Source organism: Macaca thibetana, chromosome 6 (assembly GCF_024542745.1).
Source record: "Macaca thibetana thibetana isolate TM-01 chromosome 6, ASM2454274v1, whole genome shotgun sequence".
NCBI lineage: Eukaryota > Metazoa > Chordata > Mammalia > Primates > Cercopithecidae > Macaca > Macaca thibetana.
In genome coordinates, this window is record NC_065583.1 from 108,667,359 (window position 1) to 108,686,622 (window position 19,264).

General features: G+C 38.9%; 2 protein-coding genes across 2 annotated transcripts in view; one reads left to right on the plus strand and one right to left on the minus strand.

The window, feature by feature from the left end:
- TNPO1 (transportin 1) overlaps positions 1-18,557 on the minus strand; it is a 97,604-nt gene extending 79,047 nt beyond the window's left edge. Inside the window, exon 1 of the mRNA XM_050793535.1 lies at positions 18,393-18,557. Coding sequence (XP_050649492.1) covers positions 18,393-18,407 — 15 coding nt within the window. The 5' untranslated portion in view covers positions 18,408-18,557. The remainder of the gene's footprint in view (positions 1-18,392) is intronic.
- MRPS27 (mitochondrial ribosomal protein S27) overlaps positions 1-19,264 on the plus strand; it is a 1,100,726-nt gene that overhangs the window by 480,462 nt on the left and 601,000 nt on the right. The window lies entirely within an intron of this gene.

Below are 19,264 nucleotides of genomic sequence, written 5' to 3' on the forward strand. Positions count from 1 at the left end.
AGATATGAATTTAATCAGCACAAAAATTGTATAAGGGCAAAAACTAAGTATAGTCACGTGTCAGTTAAGGACAGGGATACAGTCTGAGAAATCCATTGTTAGGCAATTTCCTTGTTGTAGTTAACATCATAGAGTGCGCTTACACAAACCTACATGTTATATAGCCTACTACACACCTAGGTTATATGGTATAGCTTGTCTGCTAGGCTACAAACCTGTATAGCATGTTGCTGTACTGAATACTGCAGGCAGTGGTAACACAATGGTAAGCATTTGTGTATCTACACATATGTAAATATACAAAAGGTACAGTAAAAAAAGCCTAAAAAGATAAAAAGCATAAAAATAAAAAATAAAGCATAAAAAGCATAAAAGATTTAAAAAAAAAAGGTTTATCACTATAAGGGACTTACCATGAATGGAGCTTACAGGACTAGAAGTTGCTCTGGGTGAGTCAGAGAGTGAGTAAACGCAAAGGCCTAGGACAATATTGTACACTATGGTACTTAATAAACATTTTCTTTCTTCAATAATAAATTAACCTTAGCTGTTACTGTAACTTTTTACTTTACAAACTTTAGATTTTTAAAAATTTTGACTCTTTTAATACTTAGCTTATAACACAAACACTGTACAGCTATACAAAAATATTTTCTCTTTATATCCTTATTCTATACACTTTTTTATATTTTTTTTTTTTTTTTTTTTTTGAGACGGAGTCTCGCTGTGTCGCCCAGGCTGGAGTGCAGTGGCCGGATCTCAGCTCACTGCAAGCTCCGCCTCCTAGGTTCACGCCATTCTCCTGCCTCAGCCTCCCAAGTAGCTGGTCACTTTTTTATATTAATTTTTGTTTTACTTTTTAAACTTTTTTGTTAAAAATGAAGACACGAACACACATATTGGCCTAGGCCTGCACAGGGTCAGTGTCATCAATGCCACTGTCTTCCACCTCTGTATCTTGTCCCACTGGAAGGTCTTCGGGGCAATAACAAGCATGGAGCTGTCATCTCCCATGATAACAATGCCTTCTTCTAGAATACCTCCTGAAGGACCTGCCTGAGGTGGTTTTACAGTTGACTTTTAAAAAAATAAGTAGAGGTACACTCTAAAATAACAACAATATAGTAAATACGTGAACCAGTAATAGTTATTTACTATCATTATCAAGTATTATGTATTGTGCATAATCATATGTGCTATATTTTTCTACAACTGACAGTGCAGATTTATTTATACCAGTGCCACTGCAGACATATGAGTAATGCATTGCACTATGACATCAAGAGGCAATAGAAGATTTTCCGCTCTATCATAACCTTATGGGACCACCATTGTATATGTAGTCCATCGTTGACTGAAATGCATGAGTGTAGTTGATGGAGGGTGGACCTCATATTATGCAAAGGGATAGGACAAGAAAATTCTATAGAGACAATCCAAAAGTGGGAAAAAATCAGTGGGAACTAATGTCATATGATAGACATTAGATACCACACAACGAAGAGTTTAATACAAAAAACAGCAGCATTTATTCTGTGTTATGTTATTTTTCTGTTACTGTGATAAAGAAACATTGAGGCTCAACCAAGATTAATGAGACATATAAAAATTCATGAGTACAAAAAACAGAATGAAATGTGAGATGGAAAGGAAATCTGAAATTACACTAGACACAAAAGATAATGTTAATCTGCACACATTAAGAAAGTGTTCAGTTTATAAGCATAGACCCTTAAAACTGAATCTTAGGTTAAAAAGTTTATTTTAGTCTTACAAATAGAGATACTAAGTTATTGGCCAATTGAATATCATGTCCATTCATTCCCCTCAGCCCACAAAATAAAAATTTGTTAACTTACACTTTAACTGTAATTAGAGAATGGCAATCATAGCACCTAAGCTTCGAATGTAATGAGTACTAGACAACATCTATCCAATCCTCTTATTTTAAAAATGGGGAAATCAAGACCCAGAAATCAACATTACAAATTAAGAGGGGCTGTGTGCGGTGGCTCATGCCTGCAATCCCAGCACTTAGGGAGGAAGAGGTGGAAGAACTCCCTAAAATATTCAATTTCTTCCACTTAAAGCAAAAACATCTTGGGACTAGTCTGTCATAATATATATATTATATAATTATGTAATATATACAGTCATGTGGTATATATTTGAATTTTTATCTAATCGATAAATTAATAGATAATATTTTACCTAATTGCTATCCTGATTAAGTTCTTTTATTTTCAAGAGGGGGGATAACTCAAATTCAGATTGTCTAAGAGAAAAGGGGAGGTTTATTTTAAGTCATTCATGGATTAGAAATAGAAAGCCATCAGGAAGTAAGGCAGTTTTCAGCAGCAGGGAGTTCTCTAGGAACTGCAGGGTTGGTACAATGAAGGCTGATGACTGCCATGGGAATTAATTTCCTTCAATTTGAACACCAATGTAAATCTGAGAGCTGACATGCAGGTCTCTGAAAGGTACGAAGTCTAATGAATATACCCAGATGGGTGGAAAGGAAACTGAATGGGAAAAGTAGAGAAAACCCAGAATAAAGTCATCTGCCAGTTCAGGTGTACACCTCTTTATGGACAACAGAATTCCTTCCCCATCTCCTTCTATCCCTTTCCTCTCCTATCTTCCCCCATCTTTTCCAAATTACACTATTTTGTTTTTGAGCACTGACAATCACTGCTACTGATGCCATCAAGGGAAAAAAACACCTCACGACATTCATTTTACTAACACTTTACACCAGGAGAAGATGTAGGGAAAGTGGCAATTTACTCTCCCTATGATGCTAGCGGTATTACTTGGTTCTCAAGACTTGGACATTCCATATCTCAAAGGACCTACAACATCTCTTAGGCATTTCCAGGAGGTACCACTGTTGACAAATATGGTAGATGAATATCTGCTTTATTTGAACGAGTATAAAAGAGAGCTCCTAAAATATTCCAACAAGAAAGCAATATATTAGTAACTTTTCTGGGAAGCTAATATAGAACCAATAGTAGCACATGAAAGAAAATTCACAGGAGGAAATACAACATTAAACAAACATGAGAAAATGCTGAAGCTTACTAGTAATCAAATAAATGTAATAATAAAGTAATGGTTTTAGTCCAATTAGCAAAGATAATTTTGAAATGATAATATCCTATGCTGCTGAGGAGATGAATCAACTTTAACAAAATACTGACGGTAGTATAAAACTAGTATGACCTATAAGAAATAACTCAACAATCTATATTGAGCCATATACATTTTTATACACTTTGTCCTCATGATTACACTTCTGAGCCTGTATCCTAAGAATCCTAAATACACAAAAGACAGTATTATACTCAAAGATTTTATCCCAGGGTTATTTCTAATATCAACAATAAATATATGGCAAATAATATAACCTTCAACTGATGCAGCTATTATGCAACAATCAAAATAAGTAGACATACTATGAAGATAATACTGAAAACAAAAACATCTTCATAGTTATAAAAAAAAAAGGATTCAACTTTTGCAAAGCTCAAGCATTATACCAAAAAATTGTTTTAAAATCTAAGAGACCTAGTTTCAGAGAAAGGCTTTCCTGAATATTAGAGAACAGAAGTTTTACTTAGATAACAGGAGTCATTACATATTCTACACTTGTGATTACTGTTCTGATACCTTGTATATACAAAATCATTTTTAATATATTAATAATATGAAATTCATGTTGACATTTAAATGCTACAAAATACTAAGTAAAAAATATAGAAACAGTAATAGTATGAAATTTAAAAGAACAAATCCCCAAATTTTATTTTATATCAAAAGAAATAATAATACAAGGATCTTTCATTAATTTCCTAATTTTTCAAATGCCGATACAAAATTCTGGCAATGTAAGAAAAAACAATAACTCACTCAAACAATACATTGTACTAGAAGAACTAAGAAAAAATCTCTACTAAATATGTAAAAGCCAAAAGCAAATGAAAATGAATTTTAGCTTAGAAAAGAGGGCCTATATTCTCCAACAATGGTTCTTGAGACTTCTGTAGAAATAAATTCTACAGACTGTCTCAATAATCATAACTAAAATATGTTAAGTAAAAAACTAATTCATAATAAAATCTCTACTGTAAAAATAAATAAATCTAAAGTACTTATGTTAGAATCATCAATAGATTCTTCTTAATACATTTTTCTGCCGAAGAAAACTAATGTGGTAAGAAGGGATGGAAAGAACATGAATGCTTACAACTATCTTGACTAACGAGCTAATGGCATAATTCTGTGTGCCTGTTTAGTCTTTAAGGTAGATACCACTCACAACTATACACTTACAACTGGTAGACATAAGAGTCTAATTAACTATTTCAAAAACATATACTATTTCCATTACAGTAAACTGATTCTTAGAAAAGAAACATAAATTCACTTATTATAAACTTCTCCTAAATCCTGGAGTAGGGTTGAGAGACACAAAAAGAAAACCTTTGTCTTGAGTCACATGAAATGATACTTCAATTTAAAAAATAATTTCATGTAGTAACTGATTCATATTATTTACAGTTAATAAAATACATAATCTTCAGTTAACTCTTGGTCATACATTATTATAAGCATACTGTGCATCTCCTAGAAGGAAGGAATGCCAGCTATTAAATCAAAAGGAAACATGTCTTAAGTGCTTGTATGTGCAGGATCTCAGCTGGAAATTACCAACATAATAATAAAACATCTGAAATGAGAGGATGAACTCAGAAATTCCTAAGATTTCTTAACTTATTAATTTAAATTGTTATTAAATTAAATAATATGTGGGTAGGCATTTGATGAACTTGCTCAAAAACATTTGAGATGTTCACGAGTTTGTATTTCCCAGAATCAGACTACAATAATTTTATCTAAAATGACACTTTTGCCCTAGCTGCTGAGCAATTTAAACTCTACGGGAATCACACTCCAGTAAGAGTGTGTATATTCTGTTTTACAAATAAAAATTGCCTGCCATGTACCTAACAAAAGTCTCTAGCCCATTAGGATGTAAGGTTAAAACAAAGCTAGAATTTTTATTAGTGCCTTATCCTTTTTATGTCTCGTCCTTTTATTTCTCTACTGATTCTTAAGCTTCTCCATCAAATTCCTACATTAAATATTAAACTACCGTACCACTCTCTTGATTCAGAGCTTATTATCTATGCTAAAACCGACTCCAGAAAAATCTCCTACCTTCACCCTCCCTTTATGGTTTCATTGTTTCTTATTTGTGCAGGGGGATCAGGCTAAGGGAAGGATGACGCAGACACTTAAACTCACAGCCATAACCTGTCTAGAGCTAACAGCCCAGGGTAACTGTATGGGGCTTTAGGACCAACTACCTTCCTCTAAGGGTGTTTAAATCTTCAGTGCCAAGAAGAGTCAAAAAAAAAAAAAAAAAAAAAAAAAAAAAAGAAGGGGCACCAGGAATCTGGGGCTCCAGTCTCAATTCTCTGCATTAAGAGCAGCCAGCTGGGGAATTCTACACCAATCACATACTCTCATTTGGTTTATTTCCCCACCTATAAAGCAACTAAAGACCATGTTCCTTTCAGCTTCTAGAAGTAAAACATTTAGATGACTATAAACAAGGAATCTAGTCATACTTCACATATAAAAGCTGGCATTACTTCTTATACTTGCTAATGAAATTCTCCGAGCCACTCCTATCCTTGAGGGAAACTTGTATTCAACTCAATTGTTCAAGAGTAGTTCTGGGTCTAAGTTACCTGAGTGAAAGCTACATGTCACTCGATACTTTCAGCTAATACTTGGGCCCCTGTGAAAGAGCACAGTACTGTGCTAGCCTTAGGTGACTTCTTGCAGAAGTCGTATTCAATAGCAGGAACAATCTCTGGTTGAAAATGTCGGAGACAAATTTGCATCATGACTTGTGCTTTCAGAAGTCTTTACTCACTACCCCTCAAAACTGTGTAACAGAAAACTGTGTTCATCACTGAACCAAAAACCCAATGGAGCATTCTAATGCCTATTCTGAAACACTTGTGGTTCCAATGTTTCACTCTATAATGCTCTTTTCCTAAATTAAGTCTCACAATATATTCTAATAAAGGTTTGACATGCAGCATTTTATGAGCTGAAACAAACTCTTTTTGAAAAACTCTTAAACCATGTCCATATACTACTGCCAACTCAACCCTATCACAAAAGAATCCAAGTTGTTTTACCTTTCTAAACAATAAATATCAATAACTCTGAAAACACATTATTTATGCGCAAGTCTGATAAATGTACATATAAAGTATCTTCACTTTCCTTGCTTCTTTCTGCCTAATGCTTATCAGGATGACATATTAAACTGATCTACCATTATGAAGTTATAATACACGTCTAGAGAATTTTAAATTATCTTTCTGATATAATGATCATTGCAAATACCTCTCTGTCTAAACAGACATGACAACAAAATAGAGCATAAAATCCTAGACCAGATCAGGTACTGGTAGGAAAAAAAAAATGCTACAAAAGATGTTACTGGGACAACTGGCAAAATTGTAATGTGGGCTGTAAAAAACGAAATATCCTGAATTTGCTCACTGTATGCAGTTTTGTAAGAGAATATCCTGGCTGTCAGGATATGCACATTAAAGTATTAAGGGCTAAAGAGGCACAGATGTATGCAGCCTACTCTCAAATGACCCCCCCCAAAAAAGAGAGAGCAAACAAATATAGCAAAATGTTAAAAACTGGTGAATCCAGGTAAAGTAAATATGGGAGTTTTCTGAATTATTTGTACTACTTTCTGTAGTTCAAAAGTAATTTAAAATAATATCTTTAAAAACCAGCTTAGACTCTGTTCATCCCCCACAACTAAGTTTCTCCACTCCCCACCATTCACAGAAACATCCTGAAAGTTGTGAATAGTCACTGTCTCCCGTTGTACTCCACTCCACTGAGAGATTTCCACAGTGCCAAACCCAACAACTTCTTCTCGGCCTCATCTTAATTTCTTCACAGTGCTGAATGCAGGTGACCACTCTTTCACCTCTTATGGCGCCACATCTCGCTGGTCCTCCTTGTATCTCACTGGCTGCTCTTTGTCTCCTTTGCTGGCTCCCCTCAATATCCTAGACCCCCTTCTATTCTCTTATCTAAATAATCTCATCAGTCTGCAACATTAAAAGCACCCTGAATTCCAGACTCAAGTATCCAACATCTGACAAGACATAACTGCTTGTTTGTCAAATGGGCATCTCCAACTTTGCTGGTTGAAACAAAACTCTTTTTTTTTGGCAGGGTCTCCCTCTGTTGCCCAGTCTGGAGTACAGTGGCATGACCACAGATCGCTGCAACCTTGACCTCCCAGGCTCAAGTGATCCTCTCACCTTAGCATCCTGAGTGGCTGGGACTATAGGCGCATGCCACCACGCCCAGTTAATTAAAACACATTTTTTTTTTTTTTTTTTTTTTTTTTTTTTGTGGAGACAGGGTCTCCCTATGTTGCTCAGGCTTGAAACAAAACTCTTGATTCCCTTCTCTAACCCATTCCAATCTGCTCCTCCTTCAGTTGCCTAATACCACTAAATACCACTAGTTTTCACCCAGTTGTTCAGGTCAATTATGGAGATCAGAAGCAATGATCCTTATTTCCCTTGATTTCCTTCATATCCCAAATACCATCAGCCAAGACTTAAAATACACCATCAAAATATACCCTGAATTGACCATTTCTCACCCCCTCTGCTGTTCACCCTAGTCCATGGTCTAGGCAGATTTGCCTGCCTCCCCTTTTATTCTGTCATAACCCATTCTCTGAGACAAAGCAGCAAAAATGAGCTTATTAAATCTGTAATTAAATCATGTCTTCCCCCCATCAAAATCTTCCAACGGTTTCCCATCACACAGAAGACCTTATATCCTCATCACAGCCTGCAAAGCTGTACCTAACATGGGTGCCTGTCCATCTCTCTGAACTTATCTCCTAGCAGTCTCTGTCCCCTTTTTCACTATGTTCATCACACTGGTTTTCTTACAGTCTCCAGATCATGCTAAGTTTGTTCCCACCTGAGGGCCTTTACTTTTGCACGCTCTTTCCCCCATATTCACATTGCTCACTCCTTCCCCTCTTTCAGATTGACTGCTGGCCAAATAAGACATTTAAGAAAGGCAATGTCCTCTTCCTTTTCCTCTCTCTGCTTTATTTTCTTAATATGTATTTGTTTTTTCTTGTCTCTTCATTAAAAAATAACTTAATGTAAAACATTAACATGTGACAGTTTCTCATTGCTAAAAAAAAGAAGAGCAAACAATTTATATGAAATTCAAGCTCCTTTCAACTATCTCCCTTAATCTTGGTTCCCTCCCCAGAAGTACTTTAGTATTCATTTGGTTGCGTATCCTTGTAGAGTTCTTCTCTATGGAATTAAATACACAGGTATCTGTAGAAACAAAAAGTGTTTTATGCCTGTTCTATAGCAAACTTCAAAATACGCCTTAACTTTCCTAGTCATTATACAGAGATTTATTTTGTTACTCATTGGAATATATAGGTCTATTGGTGAACACTTAACGTAATTACCATTTTGCACCATTACGAACAATTAATTTAACAAATATTTACTGAGTGTCTACTACATTCTAGGCTCTGTATCTGTATCTTGCTGCAGATACAGCAAAAAATAAAACAAAGATCTTGCCCTCTTGCAGCCCGTATTCTTGCAGGAGGAGGAGGACAATAAACAGAATAAAATATACAGTGTAAACTTTTTTTGAAAAGGGCCAGAGAGTAAATATTTTTGGCTTTGCAGGCCACATATATATGTCACATATTTTTTGCTTTGTTTTTACAATCCTTTAAAAATGTAAAAACTATTCTTAGCTTATAGAATGTACAAAAACAGGGCAGAAGCTCATGGAGCTGTGGCTTGCTGACCCCTAATAGAGTACGTTAGAAGGTGGTATGTGCTATGCAAAAAATAAAAAGGAGTCCAGGATAAGAGTGCGGTGGGGGGGAAGTGCAGGATATAATATAGTATTAAATAGGGTTTCATAGATGGTAAGATCTGAGCAAAGACTGGGAGGTAAGTCCATTGAGCCAAGCAGATATGTGGAAGAAGTACATTTCAGAGAGTGGAGCCAGCAAGAGATCTAAAGCAGGAACAGGACAGATATAGCAAGGAGGCCAGTGAGCAAGAGGAAGACAGTGGTAATAGTTAATGAGGTCAGGAGGGTAAGGAGAAAGTGGAGTGGATTGGGCAGATCATGTAAAGCCTCACAGGACCAGCTATTCTCTGACTGAATGAAAGGGAATGTCTTAGTCCATTCAGGTTGCTATCACAAAACACCACAAATGAGATAGCTCATAAACAACAGAAATCGATTTCTTACCATTCTGTAGGATGGGAAGTCCAAGATCAAGACATATTCAGTATCTGGTGAGGGCTGCATTCTAGCTCACAGACTTCTTGCTGTGTCCTCAAGAGACAAAGGGCAAGGGATCTCTCTAGGGTTTTTGTTTGTTTGTTTGCTTTGAGACAGAGTCTCGCCACGTCACTCAGGCTGGAGTTCAGTGGCGCGATCTCGGCTCACTGCAACTTCAGCCTCCTGGGTTCAAGCGATTCTCCTGCCTCAGCCTCCCGAGTAGCTGGGACTACAGGCACGTGCCACCACGCCCAGCGAATTTTTTGTATTTTTAGTAGAGATGGGGTTTCACTGTGTTAGCCAAGATGGTCTCGATCTCCTGACCTCGTGATCCGCCCACCTCAGCCTCCCAAAGTGCTGGGATTACAGACATAAGCCACCGCACCTGGCCTCTAGGGCTTTTTAAGGGCACCAATCCTGTTCATGAGGACTCCACTTCCATGACCTAATGGCCTCCTAAAGGCCCCATTTCCTAATAATATCAACTTGGGAGTTAGGATTTCAAGTTTGGGAGGACACATACATTCAGACCATAACAGAAGCCATTGCAGGAGAAGTGACAGGGACTGTCTTAATTTGCGAAAGGCTTATTCTGGCTACTGTATTGAGAAAATACTCTTGGGAGGGGCTAGGGCAGAAAGGGCAGACCACATAGCAACCTATTTCAGTAATCCAACAAGATGTGATGGTAGTGGCTTGGACAAGGGTGGTGGCAGTGCGGGAGGTGGTGAGGCATGATAGGATTTTGGATGTATTTTGATGATACAGAAAACAGATTGTCCTGAAAGAACAGATCTGAAGAGCAAAAGAAAAAGTGAAGTAAAAAAATAAGGTCAAGATTTTGGTCTGAGCTGCAGGATGGAGTTGCCATTGACAGAAATGGGGGAGTCTGTGGGTAAGGTAGGCACTGGGGAGAAAGTTTAGGAGTTTAGTTTTTGGGTATGCCGACTTGATGTCTATTATTAAACATTTCGGGGAGATGCTGAATAGGCAATTGCACGTATAAGACTGGAATCGGGGAGAGGGGCTAAAGATCTAAATTTGGGTATTGTTGATATTTACATGGTATTTAAAGCCATGAGACTAAATGAGATTACCAATAAAATGAGCATAGATAGAAACAAACAAACAAACAATAAAATTGGGGCTCTCCAACATTAAGAGGTCAGTGAAAATAAAGGAAAAGGAGAATTACAAGGACCAGCATTGAGACAGCAGATAACCAGGAACGTGTGACGTCCTAGAAGGCAAAGAAGAAATGGTTTCAAGGCTAAGGGAAGCAAACAGCTGTGTCAAATGCTGCTGACAGGTCACATAGGATGAGAATCAATAACATAGGGCGTTTAACAATATGGGGGCTACTGAAGAACCAGAGGAGCTGTTTCTGTGGGAGTGGTGCAGACAAAGGCCTGACTAGAGTGGGTTTAACAGAGTACTAGAGGAGAGAACTTGGCAATAGCAAGTACAGACAACTATTTCGAGAAATACTGCTCCCACGGGAAACAAAAAATTGGGGTAATGTGGTGAAATGGGACAATTTTTTTCCTAAGAGGAGAGAAATGATAGCATATTTGTTTGCTGATAGAAATGATTCAATAAAGAGAACAAAATTGATGATGTGGAAGGAGAGAATGTGAAGCCAAGTCCTTGAGCAGATGAGACAGAATGGGGCCTAGTACAAAGGTAGACAAGAATATGAACAGTTAATCTAAGGTAATGGGCAGGGAGATAGTCATGTACTGAGCAAATGCTGCATAGACCATTTCATAAATAGAGTGCCAGAGGTACGTGGAGTGGTTGCAGTCTATGGAAGTTCTGATTACTTCAATTTTCCTAGCAAAATGGGAAGCAAGGTCATGAGCTGAAGGTGAGGATGGGAAAAGAGATATGGAAGGTTTGGGGAAAATAAGATATGAAATAGTCATTTAGAAGAGTGGGAGAGTAAGCAGACTAGGAAATACAGTACAATCACCGGGCAGCATTACGGACCCACTTGAGGTTTGTGGTCATGTGTGGTTGCGTGGTTTTTTTCTGGCCATGCCCAGTTACATAGGGGCAAGTGCAAAAAAAAAAAAAAAAAAAAAAAAACCCAGAGAGTTTGTTTTAACTAGGGCTCTGGTTTTGCCAAACAAGCAAAGAGCAAGGAAGGGGATCCAAAGAAGTAATTAAACTGATTAACCATGAAATTTAGATGAGTAAATTCCATGTAAAAGGGAGTAAAAACATCAAGAGGGTAAGGGGCGGGGGAATAGTAATAGGATCAATGGGTTGGAGATTCCACTGGGGTCAGAAGATGGTTAGGGCTGAGGCACTAGGAGTGAGCTGCAAAAATAGGAAGAAGGGGTAACAGAGCAGAACACATGAAATGGCAACTATGGAAAGATTGCAGTTATTGACAATATAGGAGGGTATCACTGTGGAATGAGTGGCTGACATAGCGTAGATGGGAAGAACACTGGAAGAGAGGTCTAGGAAATGACAGGCCAGAGTTTGGGCCGATCAGTTATGTATACTCTTATCAATTTCAATATAAAGACTGGAGAGTGGGACAGTGAGCCTTTATGACATAATTCAAAACTGAAGATTGTAGGGAGAAAGGAGGAAGCATAGTCTGAAAGAAGCAAGGAGACTCGTGACAGATATCTTTCCCACCTCTAGAAACAGTGGTAAGGAAAGTTATGGAGCAAACAAACAAAAACACCCACAAGTGCACAGTGGAAGAGAGTCCGGTTTCCATTAGAGCAAGAAAGTGAAAACAACATCTAAGAATAGGTTCCGACTGGATTTTGCAGATGATAGACAGTTAATTTCACAAGGCACACTAGAAGGGTATGAAGAGTTGAGAAGGGGTTTAAGAAAAAGTGTAGACCCCATTCCAGCCTGGGCAAGAGAGCTAGACTCTGTCTCCAAAAAAAAAAAAAAAAAAGTGTAGACCCAGTCCGAGCGCAGTGGCTCACACCTGTAATCCCAGCACTTTGGGAGGTCGAGGTGGGTGGATTGCCTGAAGTCAGGAGTTGGAGACCTGCCTGGCCAACACAGTGAAACCTCGTCTTTACTAAAATACAAAAAATCAGCTGGGCATGGCAGTGTGTGCCTGTAGTCCCAGTTATTAGGCAGGCTGAGGCAGGAGAATTGCTTGAACACAAGAGGCAGAGGTTGCAGTGAGCTGAAATCACGCCAGTGCACTCCAGCCTGAGCAACAGAGCGAGACTCCATCTCCAAAAAAAGTGTAGAACATTTTATGAATGGAGAGCCAGAGATAAAATGTGAACGGGAAGTCTGGAGGTTCTGTGGTTACTGACCAAGACTAATCCTAGCACACATGACTCCTATGATACACTCATGTGTTTCACTAAGAAATGGAAACTGCTGGGTCAAAGTTGTTTTTACTTTAAAATAGCTGTACTGATATATTCAATGTTATCCCTTTAACCTTCTCAATACATACTAACAAAACTTTTTTCTCTTTTGCCGGTATAATGAGCAGGAAAAAAAAAGTCACTGCTTTACTTTGCATTTGTCTACTGGTGAGGTAAATCATTATTCCATGTTTACCCGCTAGCCATATTTCCTCTTCTGTGGAACTTGCCCACTTAAAAAACAGTTGTTTTCCCTTTTAAATTGATGTAGAGTGCTTTAAAAATCTATTTTATTCTCTTCTTAATGATTCACACAAATCATTCTTCTAGATTCGTTTCATACCTTTCAACGGCTCATGATAGGGTGATATAAGGCTCAGTAGGTGCTCTCTCTTCCAAATCCCTCTGTACTATATATTAGAGTTTGTCTAATTAAGGCCTTAGTCAAATCTGGCCATACCACTGGTTTCATAACTGTTTTTGCACTACAGTGGTAGAGATGGTATGGCCCACAAAGCAGAAATTATTTGCTATCTGGCCCTTTACAGAAAGCTTGTGGACCCCTGCTATATACCTTTCAGGGCCCCTGAACTGCTGAAGATTTCCAAGAACACAGCGGATACTTATCTTTACTGACACACTCACTGAAATGCTGTTCCTAGTTCCCAAAATGCTCCAGACATTCCCCCTATTCTACTCAACGAATCTATTACTGGCCTTTCTTGGTGTTTTTACAGATTTATATCACGAAATCTGTAAATACACTTATTGAACTTGTTTATTTACACATCTCTTTCTCCACTAGTATGTAAATCTCTCGACAAGAGATAATGCCAGCACTAATAAATGGCACACAAAGTCCTTCATGGTTTGCTAGCTCTCTCATCATTTCCTAGTTCTGCTATGCTCCAGTTAAAATATATATTTAATTTCATTAAATATTTTTCAAAAACATAATTTCTAATGGTAGTATAATAATCAAGAGTTCTGTACTTTCATACTCATTTCTTTAAAATTTGGTGGATACCACCTATTCCTAATAATTTATTTACATTTATTTAGCATATTCATGATTTGCTGAAATACTTCTCTTCCTTAATTCCTTTCTTAGTAAAAACAAAAGTAGTGGAATCTTATCCTTCCTAAGATTAACTTTTTCATCTGTGGTAGGAACATATGCATCTAGGATAAAGGGGCTCCACTACCTACCTTGTAGGTAGTTCTATTTTCCTTATGTGAAACATTTTTTTTTTTTATTTCCCCAGTAGAACCTTCATTTACTTTACCAGGAGTTTTACTAAATGCATATTTCAATTTAAGCACTTACGGGCCTTTTCATTCCTCTTACTCCCCAGATTTAATTAAATTTGAGATTTCTTTAGTTTTCTCTCACTTATTTGTTTTGAGATCATTAAGAGTTGCACCCACAGATATTTGGTGCATTCACTTTAGAACCCAGTTTTATATAATTGTTACCAATTATATATCACCTGGGTAAAGATTTTTCTCTAAAATGTATGTGAAAAGTTAAGCTCTGTCTTGTTTAACTTTGCAACTTACCCATTCATTATTCCCAACTCAAAAGTGTGGTCTGTGATCTATAGTTAGTTACAGCATAAAATTCCAAGTATGTATATGATATAAAAGTATACAAACAAAACAGCATGATGAGCTTTGCAGCCAAGCAGATCTAGATTCAGATTCAGGCTCGAACGCTCTGAGCCCTTGGACAAAGTACTTACCTATTTACACTTTGTTTTCTCATCAGTAAAATAGAAGTAACTCCCATGCATAACACAGAGCCAAGATAATAAATGAGAAAAATGTACATGAAAGTGACAATGTATATTAAATGCCTACAAATAATGTCCAGTACATTACAAGTAAAACGTTAATCCACTCTCTATTCTTCTAATCCCCAAGCAACAGGAACAATAAATACTGTGTAGTCTCAATTTATTGTATTAATAAGTTCATTATTAAATTCCCTTAAATAAAAGCAATTTGGCAGTATGGACCATGAGCTTTGGATGTTTACTTTGACTCAGTATTTTTGCTTTGGGGACTCTATCTTCATAATCTAGAATGCAGAAATTGATATTTTTTATGAGGATGTTCATTGCAGTGTTTCTTATAACTGCAAAAAATTTAGAAACTGTTTAATAATGAGAAATCCACACAAACATGCAAACATTAAATATGGTAACAAAATAATTTAGTAGCATAAGAAAATGCTTATGGTGCTAGGTGAAAAAAGAATACAAAATTACCCACATAGTAAAGTGTCAACTGTGAAAAAAATCCAATAAACTCAGAAAAAAACATTGGAAGGAAATGCACCAAAGGGCTTACAGTAGTTACTACGTAGTACTGATATTTGTAATTTTTATTTTATGGTTTTCTATATTTTCTGAAATAATTAACAATGATAATGACATTGATGATAACAGCAGTTATTATCTATGAAAAAGTTAATACATGACAGGCCCAGTTTTAAGAGCTTACTGTATTAACTCATTTACTCCTCATAACATAAGATGAAAAAGTGAGATTAAATAACTTGCCCAAGGTCACACAGATAATTACAGAAGGTGCCAAAATCTGAATCCCAATAGTGTAGCTCTAAAGCGCCTGTTCTCTACACTACACTGAAAAGTGTTGCTTTGTTTTAAAAATTTAACCGTTAAAAGGCATATATCAATCCCAACTTTATGGTCTCACGGTTATCAGCTTTTTTTTCAGTACTGAGTTGTAATATTTGCTCTGGCATGGAGTGTCTTTTTGGATTAAGATGTAGCCACTATTCCTATATGTATTCTATCTACTCCAGAAAATTCCAAGACAAATCTGCCTCCCTATTTCCCATTTCAATATCTCATTTGACCATTGAGACTCTAGAACTCTAATATTCTTACTTATTATAGCAACTGACAGTACTTCAAAGGACCCTTCAAAGCAACCCAATCACACTTGCTTTTGAAAACCTCCCAACTAACATCCACGCATATAATTACAAATCAGTTGCCACTTGCTGTAGTTTGCATATGGTGTGTCTGTCTCCATCAAAATTCATGTTGAAATTTGATCATGATCTCGTGGACATGATTTAGTTCCCCGAGGGTGAGTTGTTAGAAAGCCAGGCCCCTCCCCCCTCAGATTTCCCTTTCTTTGCCTGGGGAGCTTCCCCTTTGACCTTCTCTAACATGATATGATGCAGCACAACAAGCTGACCAGATGGCGGCGCCTTGCTTCTTATACTTCCCAGCCTGCAGAACCGTGAGCCAAATAATAAACCTCTTCTCTTAATAAAGGACCCAGTCTCAGGTATTCTTTTACAGCAACACAATACGGATTAAGGCACCACTCTTGCAAACATCTGTCTTCCACTGTGAAGTTCATTCCTTGTACAACTCAGAAGACTCCTTCACCTGCCAACACTCAACAGATTTACCATGGCAATGGCTGAATAGGGCCAACTAAGAAAAATCCTCAACCTCCAGGGGAATTTCACTGTTTCTGATCCTTCCTTTTTAAGGATGGCATTGTTCTCCATTGTTTTTGAAAACCTCATCAGTTTCTTTGATTCTCTCAGCTTTCTCACCCTTTTGCTGGTAAACCAAACTGTTTTGAGGGGGGAGGATATCTTTTTGGCACCAATATGTATTCAAATATCAATCTCAGGAAAAAAAATCACAATTTATACCCTGGCCAATAAAAAGAACTCCCCCACTCACTGCTGTGCTCCTCTCTGCAGTTTATATTTGATAAATTTATTTCATTACACGTCACTTGGTTTGACTTCCTTTATAACCAGGTTTCTTTTCTTATAAAAACATTTGCAGAATCCAACATGCTTAAAAGTCAAGAAATTCTTCTAAATATAGATGTTTACATTTCAATGTAGGAGCTCATTTACAACGCTTAGAAAAACTGAGTTCATGGAATGGCTTTAAAATTATAAATAAGAAAAACTATAGTCATAAAAACAATGAATACAATAACAAGTATTGATATCGGAAAAGCTTACAACTAGAATTATATATTTTTACAAAAAATCTTATTCTGTTCACATTATATAATGGTAATAAAGCCGCTGAGAGTTGAGGTAGAAGCGCAAACAAGATTTTTATAGATATTTCAGTGGGAGGAATTTAATAATTCCTGACTAGGACAAAGATGCAGCCACACCAAGACTAATCCAGGGTGGCGGCCCCTTTTAGGAAAAAGAAAACAGAACACTAGTACTTCATTAGGCTCACGTTAAATTGCACGAAGTAAAAATCGTACTGCCAAACTAGTATAAATTTATGCATTGCATAGCTAGAGACTGAAAAAGAAATCTGCACCTTCAAACTACTATTTCCCTTTTGTGGTTGCTAATTTTCATCCTGATACAGCCTTCTCTAGGAACAACTAGGGTGCCAAGTAAGATAAAAGTGGAAAACAGATCCTTTCCCAAAAAACGGGACTTTCCCCTTTTCCACTAAATATAGCTTCTTCACCACTCTAATATGAAAGCTTTGATACAACAGGGAAACTTAAAATCCTGCAGGAAGTTTTGTTATTCTAAAAGTGAGTACGTCAGGACAGCCATTTTACAACCTTCATTTCCAAACACCTATTACACCATACATCTTGCAATTTTAAAAGTATCTTTTCTTTAGGGTAAAAGAAGTACCATTTACGCATTCATCATTTAAGTCATTACTGTTTCAAAGGACAGTTATTAAGCTTCTTAATACAGCTGTCAAAATCAATTTGTAGATAGCCTCCAATTTCAATTTTCTACATTTACATCTACTGATAGACCAACCTGATTAGCGATTAAGATAACAGACTTAAACTGTAAGCAATCCTTGCAAAATCCAGTTGATTTTTAAAATCAGTAAGCAACACGCGATCATTTTTAAAGAAAGCCATTCCGAAAATAGCTTGATTGTGGTGGCCGGTCTGCTCCTCAGCAGCTGTTCCCTGTTGCTTGTACGCATGGGAGTGCAGGTAGAAGTGCAAACCCCACAAGCCCACGCCAAACCCGTACAGTCACAAACATTATGTAAACATGTCGTGAGGCCAAGAAGCCCCAAGGAGAAAGAATCGCCGGGAGAAAGAGATCGGCAAGCTGCATGTGAGGACGATGGGCGCTGTGTGCCGACGCGGGAGACCCGGGCAGAGGGGCCCAGGGCGCGACAAAGACTGGTCCATCTCGGGCAGCGCCGGCCAGCGCCCAGAACCAGTGGGAGGGTGCCGTCCCGGGGCAGCCGACTGCAGCGCTCAAGGGCCCTCAAACGCCACAGCTTAACAGGCGAGGCAAACGCTTCCCTGAGTATCAGATCATTCCCTTCCCGCCCCTTGTAACGGGCTCCCGCAGCCCCTGACGGGCTCCTCGGACACCTGAGGAGCCGCCGTCGCCTGCCCCCTACCCGGGTCCCGCAGGGCGCCTGGGCCGGCAGCTGTTGGGGTTAGAACCGCGCCGCCGCTGCCTCCCGGCTTCAAACGGCCGGGCGGGCACCGGGAGAGCGAGCGAGCCCAGCGTCTCTCCCGTAGGCGCGTCAGGCAGCTCGGAGCTCCCAGCCTCTACTGCCGCCCCTCCAGTTCGGGGCCGCGCACCCTCACGCCACCTACCCGGTCCCACACCATCCCAGAGGCCTCGGGCGCTCAGGCCTTCGGCCGAAGCGGCACTGCCTCCTGTCCGGGGCCTGAAATGGCTGCGGAACAAAGAGAATCTGGGCTCCACCGAGCGCCGGTCCGATTGGCCGGGGGGCGGAGCCCGCCGCGGGAACGTTCGGCGGCGGTCGCCTTGGCAACGGCGGCGGGGCTGGGAAAACTGCGGCCTCGGTCGGCTGGGCCTGTGGGCCTGCGTCCGGCAGCGCGCGGCAGTGCTTTCTAAGCGGGCTCTGTAGCTTCAGACCTCACCGGCCTGGCGCGGGGCTCACAAGTGCTCGCACTCCCTGCGGCCGGCGCGCTGACCGGAGCCTCTGGGTCTCGCACGCAGCAGCTGCAGACGCTGTCCTGCGCGGTGGGGCTGTGAGCAAAATGGCCCGCCAGTGTGGTTGCTCAGACTGTGCTGGGCCCTCCTAGGAGGACGGCCCTGCCCCAGCCTAACTTCTGTACCCCAGCATAACCTCCAAAGTAACAGCCGTGCCCTGGGAGCCTGTTCAACACTGAACATATCCCACAATAACACAGTTCCAGCGTCGCTGGTAAAAAGCAGAAATGGCTTCGGTAGGTAGATGCGGGTGGATGGCTGCCTGCTTAGTACAAAATAGGCTTTTGACGTGTGTTGTATCTGGCGTATAAACTACTATGTAATTAAAATTCAGTGATTTATAAAATTTTTACGTCTCCAGGTGTGCAATCCTATAAAACTGTACTTTCTTGCTCTTAGAAATAACAAGCCCTTCTCTCCCTAACCTGCCATCATGAGAAATTAAAATGTCCTCTATTTTCTGTACGGCAAATGATTCAAAATGGGAGTGGTGGACGTTTTTATACCC